Here is a 17,525-nt window from a genome sequence, read left to right on the forward strand (position 1 = left end):
CGTTTGGTGGTAGCACTTGCAGCTCAAAGAGGCTGGTCCATCTATCAGCTAGATGTGAAATCTGCATTTTTATATGGTGATTTGAATGAAGAGGTCTTTATGGAGCAATCTTGTAGATATGTGCAAAAGGGACATGAGCAGAAGGTTTACAAGTTAAAAAAGGCACTCTATGGGCTTAAGCAAGCTCCACGTGCTTGGTACAGCCGTATATAAGCCTATTTTATGAAGGAAGATTTTGAGAAGTGTGACTATGAGCATACTTTGTTCATCAAGAGAGGAAAAGAAGCCAAAGTTTTAATTGTAAGTATTTATGTCGATGATCTCATGTTTACTGGAAATGATGAATTAATGTTTACTAAGTTTAAAAATTCCAGAAAAAATGAGTTTGACACGACAAATCTTGGTAAGATGAGGTATTTTCTTGGCCTTGAAGTCTTACAAAAATCTAGTGGTATTTTTATAAGTCAGGAGAAGTATGCTTTAGAGGTGAACGGTTTGGAATGGAAAAAAGTAATTCTGTTCATAATCCTAGTGTCCTTGGATGTAAACTTATGAAAGATGAAGATGAAATAAATGTGGACAAAACCTACTATAAGCAAGTTGTAGGCAGTCTTAATTATCTCACAGCAACTCGACCAGACATAATGTTTGTAGTGAGTCTGATTAATAGATATATGGAGAATCCCACTAAGCTTCATTTACAGGCAACCAAAAAGGTATTACGTTATTTGAAGGGAACAACTGAGTTTAGAATTTTCTATCGAAAGGAGGAGATGATGATTTTGTTGCATACACAGACAGTGATTACGCTTGAGATTTGGATGAGAGAAAGAGTACTTCAAGCTATGTGTTCTTATTGAGTTCTGGAGCAGTATCATGGTCATCAAAGAAACAACCAATAGTAAGTTTATCTTCCACAGAGGCAGAATTCATAGTTGTAGCTTCATGTGCATGCCAGACAATATGGTTAAAAAGGGTGTTAGAAAAGCTGAGTCGGAATCAAGACAAGTCAACTATTATTTGCAGTCTAATTAGATGCTTTCTCTCGTAACCTCCGCCTGATCTGTCTTGTCAACTATTATTTGCTGTGATAGTAGCTCTGCTATCAAGCTTTCAAAAAATCCAGTAATGCACGGTCGGAGTAAACACATTGATGTGCGTTTCCATTTCCTTCGAGAGCTCACAAAAGCTGACACTGTAGAGTTGGTGCATTGTGGCACACAGGAACAGTTAGCTGATGTGATGACTAAACCACTAAAATTGGATGCTTTCTTGAAGTTGAGAGAACTATTGGGAGTATATTATGACGTAGATATAAAATGATTACTATTTGTGTTCAGTTTAAGAGGTAGGAATTGTTAGGTTTGATTTAGGTTTGATTTAGATTTGATTTAGTTATTTGAATTAGATTTGATTTAGATTTTCTTGTTTTCCGAGACCGTTGTATAATAGCCAATTTCATTCTTTAATAGAAGGTGAGATTTCTCCCAATTCTTCTCGTATTTCTAGTTTTCTCTCTATTCCTAACAACTTCTTCGTTTGTAAGTTCTACAATTTCGAAAATTCTTTTCACTTTGAACTCGTTCGAAAGTAAATCTACATTTCTTGTTGTAATGATGGTTCTGCTGTCATTTCCAAAAGAGTCTTTGTTTGGAATCAATCCCATGATTTGGTCGGAACAATTCATGTTATCTAGGACAAGAAGAATCTTTTTTCGAAAAATCACTTGGTTTATCATAGCCTTCTTCAACATCTCCTATGTCGTTGTTTTCAATTGAAAGCATCTTGAAAGGAGTTGACTTTGTAAATATGGAAGACGAGAGGTTTCAAAGTTCTCTTGAATATCGGAGATAAAGCAATGAGCTTCAAATTCGTCGCAAATTCGCTCGTAACAAACCCTAGTTAATGTCGTCTTACCAATGCCACCCATTCCATGAATTCCTACCCATATCACATCCTCATCTTGAGTTAGGGTTCAAATGAGAAGAAAGTTCGGTTAGTTTAGAATTGATTCCAAGTAGTTGGTGTTCTTAAGTGACTTTCAAGGTCGGTTTGATTCTCTTTCATAGAACCATGGTGATTTCTTCGATGACTTCTGATTCATGTGTCCTACCTATCTTCACATCTCGATTCAAATCTTAATATACATTGATTATTAATTATGGTTAATCAATAAGTGAGTATATCTTAACGGTAATTGACATGTACTACCTATCTTCACATCTCGTTTCAAATCTTCTCATCCCATTTATTATTAAAAAAAATGACTATCATATAAAATAGGGGTGTGCACACGTTTAGTTGGATTGAAAAAATCTTTTGGACCAACTCGGTTAGGTTGAGTTGGGTTGTATCCCTGTTTTATAAGTCAAATGGTCAATAATTTCTTTATTTTTAATTTTTAAGTTTTAAAATGTATACATAATAAATAACTTAAAAATTAATTATGAATATAAGCAATTAGTAAAGTTTATAAAGATGAAATAGTTGGCATTTAAACTTATCACTATTGGGAGGTGGGGTACATTTATTTATTATTCTATGTAGTCAACTTACTTTTTATTTGGTTTGTCGGTTGACTCAGTCAACTATAGTGGTGTGTGAGGCTTCTTTCTAAAGGGACTTTAATAATTCAACACGCTTTCCCTTCCCTTTCATACTTGTCCTCATTTCATTTATGTGAAAAAGATAACCAAGACGACTTATAGTATCCTAAAGTCTACTAAAAATAAATATAAATATCCTAGGTAGGTTTTATGATTTTTAATGCAATATCGTCATCAACTGTACAAAGATGTCTTGCCTTTATCTGGATAGCTTATGTGTTAAGAANTGATAGTAGCTCTGCTATCAAGCTTTCAAAAAATCCAGTAATGCACGGTCGGAGTAAACACATTGATGTGCGTTTCCATTTCCTTCGAGAGCTCACAAAAGCTGACACTGTAGAGTTGGTGCATTGTGGCACACAGGAACAGTTAGCTGATGTGATGACTAAACCACTAAAATTGGATGCTTTCTTGAAGTTGAGAGAACTATTGGGAGTATATTATGACGTAGATATAAAATGATTACTATTTGTGTTCAGTTTAAGAGGTAGGAATTGTTAGGTTTGATTTAGGTTTGATTTAGATTTGATTTAGTTATTTGAATTAGATTTGATTTAGATTTTCTTGTTTTCCGAGACCGTTGTATAATAGCCAATTTCATTCTTTAATAGAAGGTGAGATTTCTCCCAATTCTTCTCGTATTTCTAGTTTTCTCTCTATTCCTAACAACTTCTTCGTTTGTAAGTTCTACAATTTCGAAAATTCTTTTCACTTTGAACTCGTTCGAAAGTAAATCTACATTTCTTGTTGTAATGATGGTTCTGCTGTCATTTCCAAAAGAGTCTTTGTTTGGAATCAATCCCATGATTTGGTCGGAACAATTCATGTTATCTAGGACAAGAAGAATCTTTTTTCGAAAAATCACTTGGTTTATCATAGCCTTCTTCAACATCTCCTATGTCGTTGTTTTCAATTGAAAGCATCTTGAAAGGAGTTGACTTTGTAAATATGGAAGACGAGAGGTTTCAAAGTTCTCTTGAATATCGGAGATAAAGCAATGAGCTTCAAATTCGTCGCAAATTCGCTCGTAACAAACCCTAGTTAATGTCGTCTTACCAATGCCACCCATTCCATGAATTCCTACCCATATCACATCCTCATCTTGAGTTAGGGTTCAAATGAGAAGAAAGTTCGGTTAGTTTAGAATTGATTCCAAGTAGTTGGTGTTCTTAAGTGACTTTCAAGGTCGGTTTGATTCTCTTTCATAGAACCATGGTGATTTCTTCGATGACTTCTGATTCATGTGTCCTACCTATCTTCACATCTCGATTCAAATCTTAATATACATTGATTATTAATTATGGTTAATCAATAAGTGAGTATATCTTAACGGTAATTGACATGTACTACCTATCTTCACATCTCGTTTCAAATCTTCTCATCCCATTTATTATTAAAAAAAATGACTATCATATAAAATAGGGGTGTGCACACGTTTAGTTGGATTGAAAAAATCTTTTGGACCAACTCGGTTAGGTTGAGTTGGGTTGTATCCCTGTTTTATAAGTCAAATGGTCAATAATTTCTTTATTTTTAATTTTTAAGTTTTAAAATGTATACATAATAAATAACTTAAAAATTAATTATGAATATAAGCAATTAGTAAAGTTTATAAAGATGAAATAGTTGGCATTTAAACTTATCACTATTGGGAGGTGGGGTACATTTATTTATTATTCTATGTAGTCAACTTACTTTTTATTTGGTTTGTCGGTTGACTCAGTCAACTATAGTGGTGTGTGAGGCTTCTTTCTAAAGGGACTTTAATAATTCAACACGCTTTCCCTTCCCTTTCATACTTGTCCTCATTTCATTTATGTGAAAAAGATAACCAAGACGACTTATAGTATCCTAAAGTCTACTAAAAATAAATATAAATATCCTAGGTAGGTTTTATGATTTTTAATGCAATATCGTCATCAACTGTACAAAGATGTCTTGCCTTTATCTGGATAGCTTATGTGTTAAGAATGATGCTCTGATATCATATTAAGGAGGAGGAACAGAAGTGAATCCACTATTGGGATTAGGGAATGCGCACATATAATATGAATAGGACCCATCATTGAAATCATATTCGCTTAGGCGACTTTTCAATCCGGGTGATCAAATGTATATATTTACTGTTCTCCATACGGCCCATACGTACGAATATGGACCCACAGAGCGGATTGTACTCCTCCTAGGAATCGTACTGGTTAGGCCAGCATCTCTAGTGCTATTGCTGGATACCCAGAAGGGACAGAGACCGTTGTAGTATCATGTTAAACATGATGATCGTTTTTCTTTTCATAATGTATGCGTTTGTACTCATTATAAGGGAAAATATTCCTATGCATGTGGCACACATTTATGCATGAAGTCCCGACATTTTCACATTAATTAGATTGCTGGATACCCAGAAGGGACAGAGACCGTTGTTGATGCTCTGGTATCATATTAAGGAGGAGGAACAGAAGTGAATCCACTATTGGGATTAGGGAATGCACACATATAATATGAATAGGACCCATCATTGAAATCATATTCGCTTAGGCGACTTTTCAATCCGGGTGATCAAATGTATATATTTACTGTTCTCCATACGGCCCATACGTACGAATATGGACCCACAGAGCGGATTGTACTCCTCCTAGGAATCGTACTGGTTAGGCCAGCATCTCTAGTGCTATTGCTGGATACCCAGAAGGGACAGAGACCGTTGTAGTATCATGTTAAACATGATGATCGTTTTTCTTTTCATAATGTATGCGTTTGTACTCATTATAAGGGAAAATATTCCTATGCATGTGGCACACATTTATGCATGAAGTCCCGACATTTTCACATTAATTAGATTGCTGGATACCCAGAAGGGACAGAGACCGTTGTAGTATCATGTTAAACATGATGATCGTTTTTCTTTTCACACGTTGAATTTCCATTTACCAGTTGAACCAAAAGAAGAAAGCAGCGTTTGGGTTTGGTCTGATCTGCACAACCTTTCTCTGGAGCCCTCGAACAAAGTACACCCTTTTGGGTTTGGTCTGATCTGCACAACCTTTCTCTGGAGCCCTCGAACAAAGTACACCCTTTTGGGTTTGGTCTGATCTGCACAACCTTTCTCTGGAGCCCTCGAACAAAGTACACCCTTTTGGGTTTGGTCTGATCTGCACAACCTTTCTCTGGAGCCCTCGAACAAAGTACACCCTTTTGGGTTTGGTCTGATCTGCACAACCTTTCTCTGGAACCCTCGAACAAAGTACGAGCCCTCGAACAAAGTACACCCTTTAGTCACTTTTGAGTACACCTTCGAGGCTCACAATTCTTTGTTCGATATTTGAGGATTCTATTGACATGGTTAAGTTTAGGGCATGGCTCTGATACCATGTTAGGAATCACGACTCTCCACAATGGTATGATATTGTCCACTTTGAGCATATGCTCTCATGGCTTTGCTTTGGGCTTTCCCAAAAGGCCTCATAACAATGGAGTTAGTATTCCTCACTTATAAACCCATGATCTTCCACTAAATTAACCAATGTGGGACACTCACTCCCAATAAACTCTATGGTCTTTAACTCATTGTCACCGACAACTATACGTGGGTATCTTGCCTTTACCTGAAATATAAAAGAATTATGTAGCTTGAATATTTTAAGAAATAATCTGACCTCACTACTAGGGTTAGAAATGCACACACATATAATATGAATGAGACCCATCATTTAAAACCTTATTCTCTTAGGCGACTTTCCAATCCGGGTTATCAGATGTGTATTTACTCTCTACACATGGCCCAGACATACGAATATGGATCCACAAGGCGGTTTGCATACCTTCTTGGCCTCGTACGGGTCAGGCTATCGTCTCTGGTGCTGTTGCCAGATACCCAATAAGGAATACAGACCGTCGTAGCATCATGTTTATCGTTTTTCTTTTCATAATGTATGCGTATGTACTCATTATAAGGAGAAATATCCCGATGTATGTGACATACATTTATGCATGAGGTCCCAACATTTTTTTACAGTAATTAAATCATGTAAGACAACCAGCTTCTTTCTACATTTAATTTCATTTATAGCATAGCCTTCAAAACATGTCTCTGGAGTTGTACGTCATAAATCTTTATCTTAAAACATTTCATCGCAAGTCATACAACATATCATATCATGTCATGCAACGTATCATATTGTTCAACATACCTATCATTCAACACATAATATCCTTTAACATATCGTATCCTTCAACATGTCAAATCATTCAACATATCATATCATAAAACACAGTACACATATCAAACATAGGACAAGTGCAGGACTACTGAGCACATGTTATCATGCATAACACAACTCTTCCAACCACATCAACAGTAAGGTTACTTACTTCGATGACCTTGGTAGAAAGTAATAATTTTAAATACGGTGTTCTATAAAAAAAAATTCAAAATGTTTCTATCGTCTGTTGTCTACTATAGCTTATGAATTAAGGAGGAGAGGATTCTCGACTATTTTAAGAATAATTCTATTTTATAACTTATTTATTATCTATTTGTTGCTGTACATGTCATATATTGTTATATCAAAGTAAATTTTTTATAATAAATAAATAAATAAAATGATAATCTATTTTTCACCTCTCCATTAACCCTCACAACTTATAACGTACCATTATTTAATAAAAAAAAAATTCGAAGTCTCCTGAGGACGTGGAAATTCTAGCGAAAGAAGGTCAATATCTTCATGTTACCTAGGTAATTTGTGAATGATGTATAGGGTTATGACATAAGAATGATTTAAAGATGAAAACTATATGGACTTTTTCATGCATTTTGTGGGTTCATATAGTTACTTCCCTATTTATGATGATGAGTACAGACGTGATGATCATGCCTTACATTACATTGCATGGCACTCAAAATTTTCATCCATCTAACGGGATCCACTTGCAAGAAGAAAGTAGTGTGAGTAATAGAGAGAGAGAGAAGAACGAGAGAAGGCCAAATTCGAGTCTTTCTAGTTTGAGAAAAAGGAGAGGTTTTCTACGAACGACGAACGACGAACAAACACGAATGAAAAAAGCTCCTAGTACACTCATGGTAAGAAACTCCTAATCACAGAATGCTTTACATCTCTTTTCGTGGTCATTGGATCTCAAAAGCCAGTCTGCTAAAACGTCCATAGATTTGTGTTATAGGTAGCTATGAGGCCTTGTAATTTTGTAAAAGTGAAGGAAAAAGACAAACAAAAGGCTACAGAAGGCCCACTGCACAAACAACCAATCATAGCAGCCCATACACCTGCAACGACCCAAAACAAATTTAGCAAAGTCTAGCCAAGTTAGCACGGCCCGCGACCCGACGACAAATTTAGCAAACAGCTAGTAACTTCTTCGACTTACGCCGCACAGTCAGCTTAGCTCGACTTCGGCTCGGCTCCGTGGCTCAGAACTTAACTTCCTCGCTCGATAAGTGATATTATTCACAAATTCCACCGTTACGACCATCCCGAAGCTAAAATTGACCTCTTTTAAAGCAATTACGGTCTGTATAAGGTCTAATTTCTCGATTTAAGTTAATCTAAGTGAAGGAATTTGAGTTATTAATGAAACAGATGGACATTCTATTAGGAAACGACTTTCGGCGATACTTAGAGCAACTTCGAGGGACAAAAGGTAAACGTACTCGAATTTAGGGAAACGCTAGCTAAAGCCAACTATGTAAGTGGCCTCACTATCGGTTTGGTTATAATTATTTGTTGTATGATGATAGGTGTCTATGGTTTCGCATGTGTCATATGCTCGTTGTATGTGAAAGGTTACAAAATGAGATGTGTACGATATGATATATGAATGAGATAATGCGATGAAAAAAATATGTTTACGATATGATATGTTAAGATATGATATGCTTGATGACATGTTCATGATATGATATGTGATTTTTATGATATATGTTATTGTAACACGACATACGATATGATATGTGCATAATATGATATGATACGTTAGAAGACATGATATGTTTATGATATGACATATGTTGACATGATGAGATATATGATATGATTGACATGCAATATGATGTATTGGTGTAATGCACAACCTCGATATAGGCATTGAAAGTATGATAAAATGATATGATATAAAGGAAAGCAGAAGAGGGGTTGTTGTACATGATAATGAAAGGAAAAATGTTGGGACCTCATGAATTATTATGTGTTCATGCACCGGGAGATACCCGTTCTTCTTTTTACGATGGTACGGATGCTTACACTACGAGACAGAAAAATGATAATTATATTTATTATAATGCTACGACAGTTGCTATCTCTAACAGGTGTCCGACATCAACAACTCCAGAGAATGCTGGCCCGACCAAGAAAGGGAAACAGGAGGTGTGCGAACCGATTGGTGGGTCCATACTCGCATGTTTGGACCGTGTGTAGAACAATTAATACACAGCAAGTTACCTACTTAGGATAGTCACGAATTGAATATAGATTGATACGATAGATCCACTCATGATTGTATGTGCTTGCATCTAACCCCAATAGCGGGGTCACTTACTAAGTATTTCTTAAAGTACTCAAGCCATGTGCAACTCTTATTTTGTCAGGTAAAGACAAGGCTCCCCTATACGGCTGACGGTGGCATCGCAACTCAAGAGATCATGACACATCGATAAGGTAGTTTGCAATTTAAATTTGTAGTATATAGGTTAGTATAGGTTAGTATGCATTTAATTTTGTAGGTTAGTATAAGGCATTTTCATTTTATTTTATTTCAACTTTTGTTATCTTATTTAAAGAACTTCTAGAAAACATTTTCATTTAATTTAGTAAGTCCATGACGATGCTTTTTTTTTTTTTTTGATAAAGTTTAAGTATTTCCGCATAAAATGACTATGATACGTATATAGTAGCGATTTTAGGTTAGTAGAAATCTAGGGTTGTTACAATTTATATCAGAGTTTTAGGTACAAATTTTGTATATTAGGCTATAATATAGGCTTGACATATTCCATGGTCCAACCATCGATTCCTCATCACCGTTAGGTGCATCATGCACAAGATAAGAAAAACAAATGCCTACGATTGCTTCCTAGTATTAAATTTAATATAACATTGAAAGTCACGAGCCATGATGATATTGTTGATACGCTTGTTATGCTGTGTTATTATAATAGTGTGCGGTATAATGTTATTTATATTAGTGAACTATAGACTTAAGGAAAATTATCTTGGTTTCTAGAACCATGCCGCCCAAAGGACACAGAAGAGGAAGAGGTGAGGGAGAAGAGAGCTCCTCACCTAAGGAAAGTTCAGTCACTAGGTTTAGTCAGGCTCCTCAACGTCACCATGCTTGATGGTGTCCCACATGCCTTGTACCTATAAGTTGACACACATCTTTATCGACTTTATCGACTATGCTGCATAGTTACTCTTCATGAGTAACGGGTACTGGAGCATTACACTCCTCTCCTTCCCGCTTTTTATTGTCGTCATACCAATTTTAACTAGTTTCCTAAACTTTGGTCTGCACTAACAATCTTCCTAATTAAATCATAAACTTGGTTTTAGTAGTTTTAGTTAGTAACTTATTATAATTGCTCCATCAAGTTAGTAACTTATTCTACTAGATCAAGTTTATTAGCTCACAATATGTCAGGACTCACGAACCTCCACAATGGTATGATAATCTCCACTTTGAGTATAAACTCTAGTGGCTTTACTTTTGATTTCCCAAAAGACCTCATACCAATGAAGATAAGAGTCCTTACTTGTAAATCCATGATTTTCCTCCTAATTAGCGAATGTGGGACTATTTCTTTCCATAATCCTTAACATAGTGTTCCATGAACAAACACTTAGTCGTGGTTCAAAATAAATATTTTGGGAGGGATTATAGAGTTTGATGTTGTTTTATTAGTTTTCTTGAAACTTTTTGTAAATTTTTTCAAGATTTTCTAAAAGAAAGTTTTATTTTAACCATGATTTGAAGGTTTTCAAACATATGTTAGTTGAAGTTTTTGCTACATTTACTTGGTTTATGTAAGTTAATGGAATCTTTATAACCATTTGGGATTTATCAAACACATCTTGGACTATGTTAGCATAGCATGATGATAACATGATGATAACCTTTGAAAAGTAAATCTAAATCATGTCACAATTATATCTAATTCATGATATTGATTGGGAAGAAAATGATATTACAAAGGTTTGAACACGAGATCTTCTGATATGATAGCCATAGTAAATAATCTATAAATACTTCAATAGTGAATTCATCCGGTTATTTACGATAATATAAGAAGCATACCGTTTCATGGCTTCACTTTCTCCTTCCATATTTATCAAACCAACTCCACACTTTTTTAGTTCGACATTTGGGATAACAGTTGGATTGTATCTAAATCTGAGCCAGAATCGAAACTCAATCTCTTTACAATTGTGAATCTTTCTTTTGAGAGACTTAGTTCGAGGCAAGACGAACATCAAAATGTGGTCTAACTTCTCCATCCCTGAAACAAAGAATGCACCAACATTAAGATCTCCATTGTTCAAATTTGGGTCATTACGGTCTTTTCCATTCACCGATGCACAAATATTGATGGGAAGATTAACGGTGTCATCTTTATTGCTCGGTCCACAAACGACGCAGAGCACAAAGCGAACCAAGTTGGCATTTGGCCCATCATGATCCCACTCAACACATATCGAAGATCCCATTTTTGTCGTCGTGAACCAATCTGGAATCTCGCAACCCGGAATCATGATGTTAAAGGCTCTCGTTCGAAAGAGCATCTTTTGGATCCAAGAAATAATCAATTTATGGAGCTCTTTGTTGTCAACCCATTGGTAGCAATTCATAAGATTCAGTTCTACCATGAAATATAAATGGTCAACTTTTGAAATGTCTAGAAAATCTTTCAATGAAATGCAACCCTTTGAAATCAACCTTAAGATCCTTGGTGGTAGCTCTGGGAAATGAAGAAGCTTTTCGCACTTGTCTATGTTCAATATTTTTAACTCACGGAGTCGAGAAATTCTCGTAGGAAGACGAGAGAAGTTATTGCCAGACAAACACAGAAATTCCAACGACACCAAACACTCAATCCCTTCTGGGACTTCCTCAAGCTTGCAATCACTCAAATTTAGGATGGTAAGAGAGTACAAACCAGCCAGTGATGGGATCCCAAAAATGCCACTCCTTGGAGCTTTCCATAACCAAAGAAAAATCTTTCTAAAGATATTGTCTCCGTCGTCCGTTCTTCGTGCGGATCGTCTCACGTCGAGCTCAGCCGTTTTGACGTCACCCCGCTTTCGTTTTCTATTAACGAGTTTCGAACATCCCCAAAGATCTAAGGTTCTGAGAGATGTCATCTTATCCCAGGCGTTTGAAATGTTGATAAGACTTTTGCAATTGGTTAAACTCAACACTGTTAGGTGATCCAAGCTTGCTACTGATGAAGGTAGGCTTGATATGGAGGTGTCATTCAAATAGAGTTCCAATAATATACTTGTGTTGCCTGAAAATTCTGGGATCTTCTTCAGCTTTGAACACCCAGAGAGAATCAAAACTTCAAGAACTTTGATGTTAATTTCGGGTGGAAAATTGGTGAGATTGATGCAATCTTTCAGACTCAAAAAGGTGAGTTTTTCTGCACCGAAAATTGTTGGATGAATATTGACCAAACTTGTGCAACCTTCAAGCTCTAATCTTGTGAGATTTGGAATAGTTTCAAAATTTGGAGTTTTGGATAACTTCTGTGAATGATTGAATTTGATATACTTCAGTTTCTCGAAATGCTGTCAAAGAGTAAATATTGATATCAATTTAACACAAGAACAACATTTATGGGTACACATATAGTATGAGATTGCTACCTTTTCTCCATGCCAAAATTGCTTCAAATTGCTGTGGCACATGTGAAGCTTAATAAGCTTACATTCTTCAGAATTCAATAGCAAAATCTCCAAGGGATATCCTTTCCACTTCAAATATCTTAACTCACTTGGAATGCAATATTCCAACTCATTTTTCAACCTCACATTTTGAAAATTAAGCAGCCTTAGTTGATGCATTCTTGAGAACAAAATTGGAAACTCCACCACGTTTTTTGTCGACTTGAACAATATGCTTTCGGCCGATGCTTCTCTCACCTGAATTCACATAATATCAAATCAAGTTCATAAATTTTCAACGTTTGGAATGACTTTCTAAGCGTACAAAATACCCAGTTTTTGAAAGTTTTTAATAACTTAGAAAATCACTCTAAATAGACAAATATATCTTACCATGCTTTTAATATCTTTCTGGCGCCATATTCGATCTTGAATTTGTTCATCACGAACAATTTTTCGACCCAGTTCTTGCAATAAATCATGCATCCTCAATTTATTGCCATAAGAGAGAGTTAAGAGAGATTTTTGAATGAGAAGTTCCACCCTTATTTTGGCATGAAAACCACAATCTTGTAGAATCTCTTCTACAAGCTCTCTTCTCTTTCCATTGAAGAAGCAAGCAACGTCTAGAAATATCTCTTTCTCCCACTCATCCAACCCATCATAACTCACTTTAAGACACTTAAAAACTTTGTCATGAATATTCCCACCTCCTTGAAGCTCTTCTATTACATACTCCCACACACTCAAATCTTTGTTTCTTAGAGTTGATCCCAATAATTTGAGTGCAAGAGGGTGACCTCCCACAATCTTGACAATGTTCTTGGAGTGTTCTAAGCAATCTTGTTTTGGACATGCACTCAAATTAAGGAGTTGAAGGGCTTCCTCGTTTTTAAGTTCTACTATTTTGAACATTCTTTTCACTTCGAACTCATTTGAAAGTAAATCTGCGTTTCTTGTTGTGATAATTATTCTACTGCCATCTCCAAAAGAGTCTTTGTTTGGAATCAATCCCATGATCTGGTCTGAACAATTCACGTTATCTAAGACAAGAAGAATCTTTTTTCGTAAAGTCGCTTGGTTTATCATAGCGATACCTTCGTTAACATCCCCTATGTCGTTGTTTTCAATTGAAAACATCCTTGAAAGGAGTTGACTTTGTAAATATGGAAGACCAGAGGTTTCAAATTTCTCTTGAACGTTGGAGATGAAGCAATGAGCTTCGAATTTGTCGCGAATTCGTTCGTAACAAACCCTAGCTATTGTCGTCTTACCAATGCCACCCATTCCATGAATTCCTACCCAGATCACATCCTCATTTGAGTTAAGGTTCAAAAGAGAAGAAAGTTTGGTTAGTTTAGGATTGATTCCAACTAGTTGGTGTTCTTGAGTGACTTTCAAGGTTGGTTTGATTCTCTTCCATAGGATCGTTGTAATTTCTTCTATAACTTTTGATTCATGTGTCCTAAGCCCAAGAAAATGGAGCACAAGTAAATTGATTTGTAAATATACCTAATTAATAGGTAGATTGTCTACCTATTTCTATCCTCGTGGATTTATAATTGATTTAGGTTAATGAATAGAATAATCATATTATGAAAGTGAATACAGCTCAACCGTAATTAACATGTCCTATTTTCAGGTTGATCACGTTAACCAAAAAAAAAATTGTCAACCGGCGTGTCGACCAAATTTTTTGTTTTAAAAAAATCAATCCAATCCACCCGAAAAATAATAATAAATGGAGAGTGAAAAATAAGAAATAACAATAAAATTTTATAATTGGGAGGTGGGGGACAAAAAAAAAAGTTATTTATTATTTTAGTCAACGATATTGTTTTGTGATAAGATTAGGGCTGCCTACAACGTCACTCATTGTTTGAAGACAAAGTCAACTAAAATTTTTTCATGAATTTTTATTATTGAATGTTTTTGAAGTTTCAATTATACTTTCTTTTAAGATATTAAATTGTGGCCAGCAAAAGTGTTTATATGACTCGAAAATTCGAAAATTCGACTAACTTAAACTATCCAACTCAAATCATAAAAAATGAGTTGTGTCAGATTTTTCTTGGTTTTGGGTTTGATTGAACTTTTGAAAAATTGAAAATTCGAGTGGATTTGGGAGTTAACAATTTTTTGATCGGGTCAACCCCAAAATAGAGGTCGGGTATTGTGAACTCTATATACTCCAAATGACTAATAGTTAATTTATGCATGACATGTAAAATGTAAAAATTTCTAACCCGAAATGAAGACGATTGATGAACGATTTCCCCCTAATTGCTGGGCCAACTCGCTACAATAATTCTATAAATTTCTACGAACTCGCTTAAAGGAAACATGATCGACCATACTTAACATATGTTAATTTTTTTTTCCTTTTTTTTTTTTGAAAAGAATTATATTTATCCTAACAATATCAATTATATTAATGAAGAAGACAAAAAAATGGAAGAAATTGATTTTGTTACCAAGGTTGGGAAAGCCAAGCCTTGAGGTTGGCGAGCTTTGTAAGAAGGTGCCTCCATTTCTGGATGTTGGGGTTATGTTCTCCAAATCTGAGTTCATGTTTAGCAAAAGCCTCTGCAAATGCTCCTGTCTGGTTCCGAACATGAGAAGGATCCACTTTATAAAAGATTGGCAACACCAGCATCCCAAGCCTTTGGTGGCACTCAAAGATCTTATCCAGCTCCTCAAGGCACCACCTTGACGAACCGTAGTTTTCTGAAACCACAACGAGCGCGATTCTGGACGCTTCAATGGCGGCGGAGAGATCGGAAGAAATGTCTGTGCCTTCTTCGATCTCGTCTTCGTCTCTGAAGGTGGAGATTCCTTTGTGTGTTAAGGCTTTGTAGAGATGGTCGGTGAAGCCGCCGCGGGTGTCTTCCCCTCTGAAGCTCAAGAACACATTGTATTTCCATTGACCATTAGAACCAGAGGAAGAAGAAGAAGAAAGCATCATGGGTTTGGTCTGATCTGAACAGCCTTCAAACCAAATGTGTTGTGTGTGAGACTTCTTTCTTTCTAAAGGGCCTTTAATAATAATAATTCAACTCGCTTTCCCTTCCCTTGGTTGCCCTTTTTTTTATTATTTGATTTGTGGGGGTAAAAAAGTCAAGTACATCAAAATAAAACCGAGGAAAGTATTCAAAGAGCAATGACCGATACTAGGTTCTATGATCTTTAATGCAATGTTGTTGTCAAGTGTATAGGAGTGTCTTGACTTTATCTGAAATATAAAAGTAGCATGTGACTTGAGTATCTAAGAAATATTTAGTAACGGTTGGGGTTAGGGAATAGGGAATGCATACACATACAATATGAATGAGGCCTATCATTTAAAATTGTATTCTCTTAGTTGATTTTCCAATTTTGGTCATTGGATGTGTATTTTCTACTCTACACACGGCCCGTACGTGTGAATATGGACCCACAAGGTGGTTTGCACATCTTTTGGGCCTCGTACTGGTCGGGCTAGCGTCTCACACCGGATCATTGATTCTCCAAAAGGAAATCCTAAATTAACCAAGATTTTAGATCAACTTACAGCAGAACCAACTGGCGGTTTCTCTAAATCATCTAATGGTGGATTGTTATGTCAAGGGCGACTATGCGTACCACTGGTGGAAGAACTAAAAAAATGAGATACTGATTGAAGTGCATAACTCCCCGTTTGCTATGTATAGGTGGCAATAAGATGTTTCACGATTTGAAAGAACATTTTTTGTGGTGTAGCATGAAGTACATAGCATAATTTGTAAGTGTAAGTAACTACTAGGCCAAGACATCTAGACAAAGAGTTGTAGGAATAATGAACCCTTAAGCATGACAGAGTGGAAATAGGTGAATAGTTATGGATTTTATAGAGGACTGCTCACAACATTGAAGGGATACACTGTGATATAGATAATTGTAGATAGATTGATCAAATCAGCACATTTCCTATAGGATACAACCACCTTTACAGTGGACAATATGGTACAATTATACACGAGGAAAATAGTTAGGATGCATGGAATTATAACATGTAGTGATTGTAGCATTTGGAACCTAGAAATAGGTTAGAATTTTCGAATATACATCAAGGCGCGGTATCAATGTGTAGTGGTTATAGCAGTTCAAAGGAAGTGTCCCCGTCGCCGTTCGTAGAAGAAATTGCGAGAAGAACGGTTGCAAAAAAACAGATATGTGAGGGAGAAAGAAAGCCAACGAGATTCAGGTGAAGGAGAAGGATCCACAAACCATGCTTGCGACCCACATCGGCCCAACCTAGAAGCGTACGACCCACAACCAAATAGGTCAGTCGCTCGCAACCTAAGCCCAGACCACACGCAGGAAGCTCGATCTGCGTGTCAACCCGAGACCCGAGCCTCGACCTAAGTGTTGACTCGCACCCTTAGCCCTGCATGTGACATGCTTCCAACCGCGGCTCCTCTCGACTCAGCTCAGTGAGTTAGCGGCTCAGGTCAGTAGCTTGGTCGGCTCAACTTCTCAGCTCGGTCAGTTCGGCTCCTCGGCTTGCTCCAACTCGACTTGGCAGCTCAATGGCTTGACTTCTCGATTTAAGCGGCTTAGTATACAAACTCGACTTGGCAGCTCAATGGCTTGACTTGCTCCAACTCGACTTGGCAGCTCAATAATAGCAACTATCTTTTTTTTTAAGAAAAGTCAGTTTTTCATTTTTTTTAAAATTAAATAAATTGGATTATTATTATTATTATTATTATTATTATTATTATTATTATTATTATTATTATTATTATTATTATTATTGTTATTGATATTATTATGTTATAACACATCCCATGACCGGAAGTTTCACTTAATGGCTCACAATGGTCACCAAATATTATATTATTTATATATATAAAAAGAAAATATATTAGTATTTTATAACAATCAAAAGTCAACCTTCCTCGTGTCAACTTAGCTATCACATCACGGTGTTAGGTATTTTCATTCTAACTGTATATTGGTCCTAACTTCTTTATTTAAATTGTTAGCTCTACGCTATAAACGTTTGAAT

The 17,525-nt window shown here is 36.1% G+C and overlaps 1 protein-coding gene across 1 annotated transcript in view; it reads right to left on the reverse strand.

The window, feature by feature from the left end:
* Positions 1-15,479, reverse strand: part of LOC111796791 (TMV resistance protein N-like) — a 41,090-nt gene extending 25,611 nt beyond the window's left edge. Inside the window, exons 1-3 of the mRNA XM_023679549.1 lie at positions 14,971-15,479; positions 12,890-13,961; positions 12,479-12,754 (exon numbers count right to left, since the gene is read on the reverse strand). Of these exons, the coding sequence (XP_023535317.1) occupies positions 12,479-12,754; positions 12,890-13,961; positions 14,971-15,461 (1,839 nt within the window). The 5' untranslated portion in view covers positions 15,462-15,479. The remainder of the gene's footprint in view (positions 1-12,478; positions 12,755-12,889; positions 13,962-14,970) is intronic.
* Between the last annotated feature and the right edge of the window lie 2,046 nt (positions 15,480-17,525).

This window comes from Cucurbita pepo, chromosome LG06 (genome assembly GCF_002806865.2).
Source record: "Cucurbita pepo subsp. pepo cultivar mu-cu-16 chromosome LG06, ASM280686v2, whole genome shotgun sequence".
In the NCBI taxonomy this organism is placed as follows: domain Eukaryota; kingdom Viridiplantae; phylum Streptophyta; class Magnoliopsida; order Cucurbitales; family Cucurbitaceae; genus Cucurbita; species Cucurbita pepo.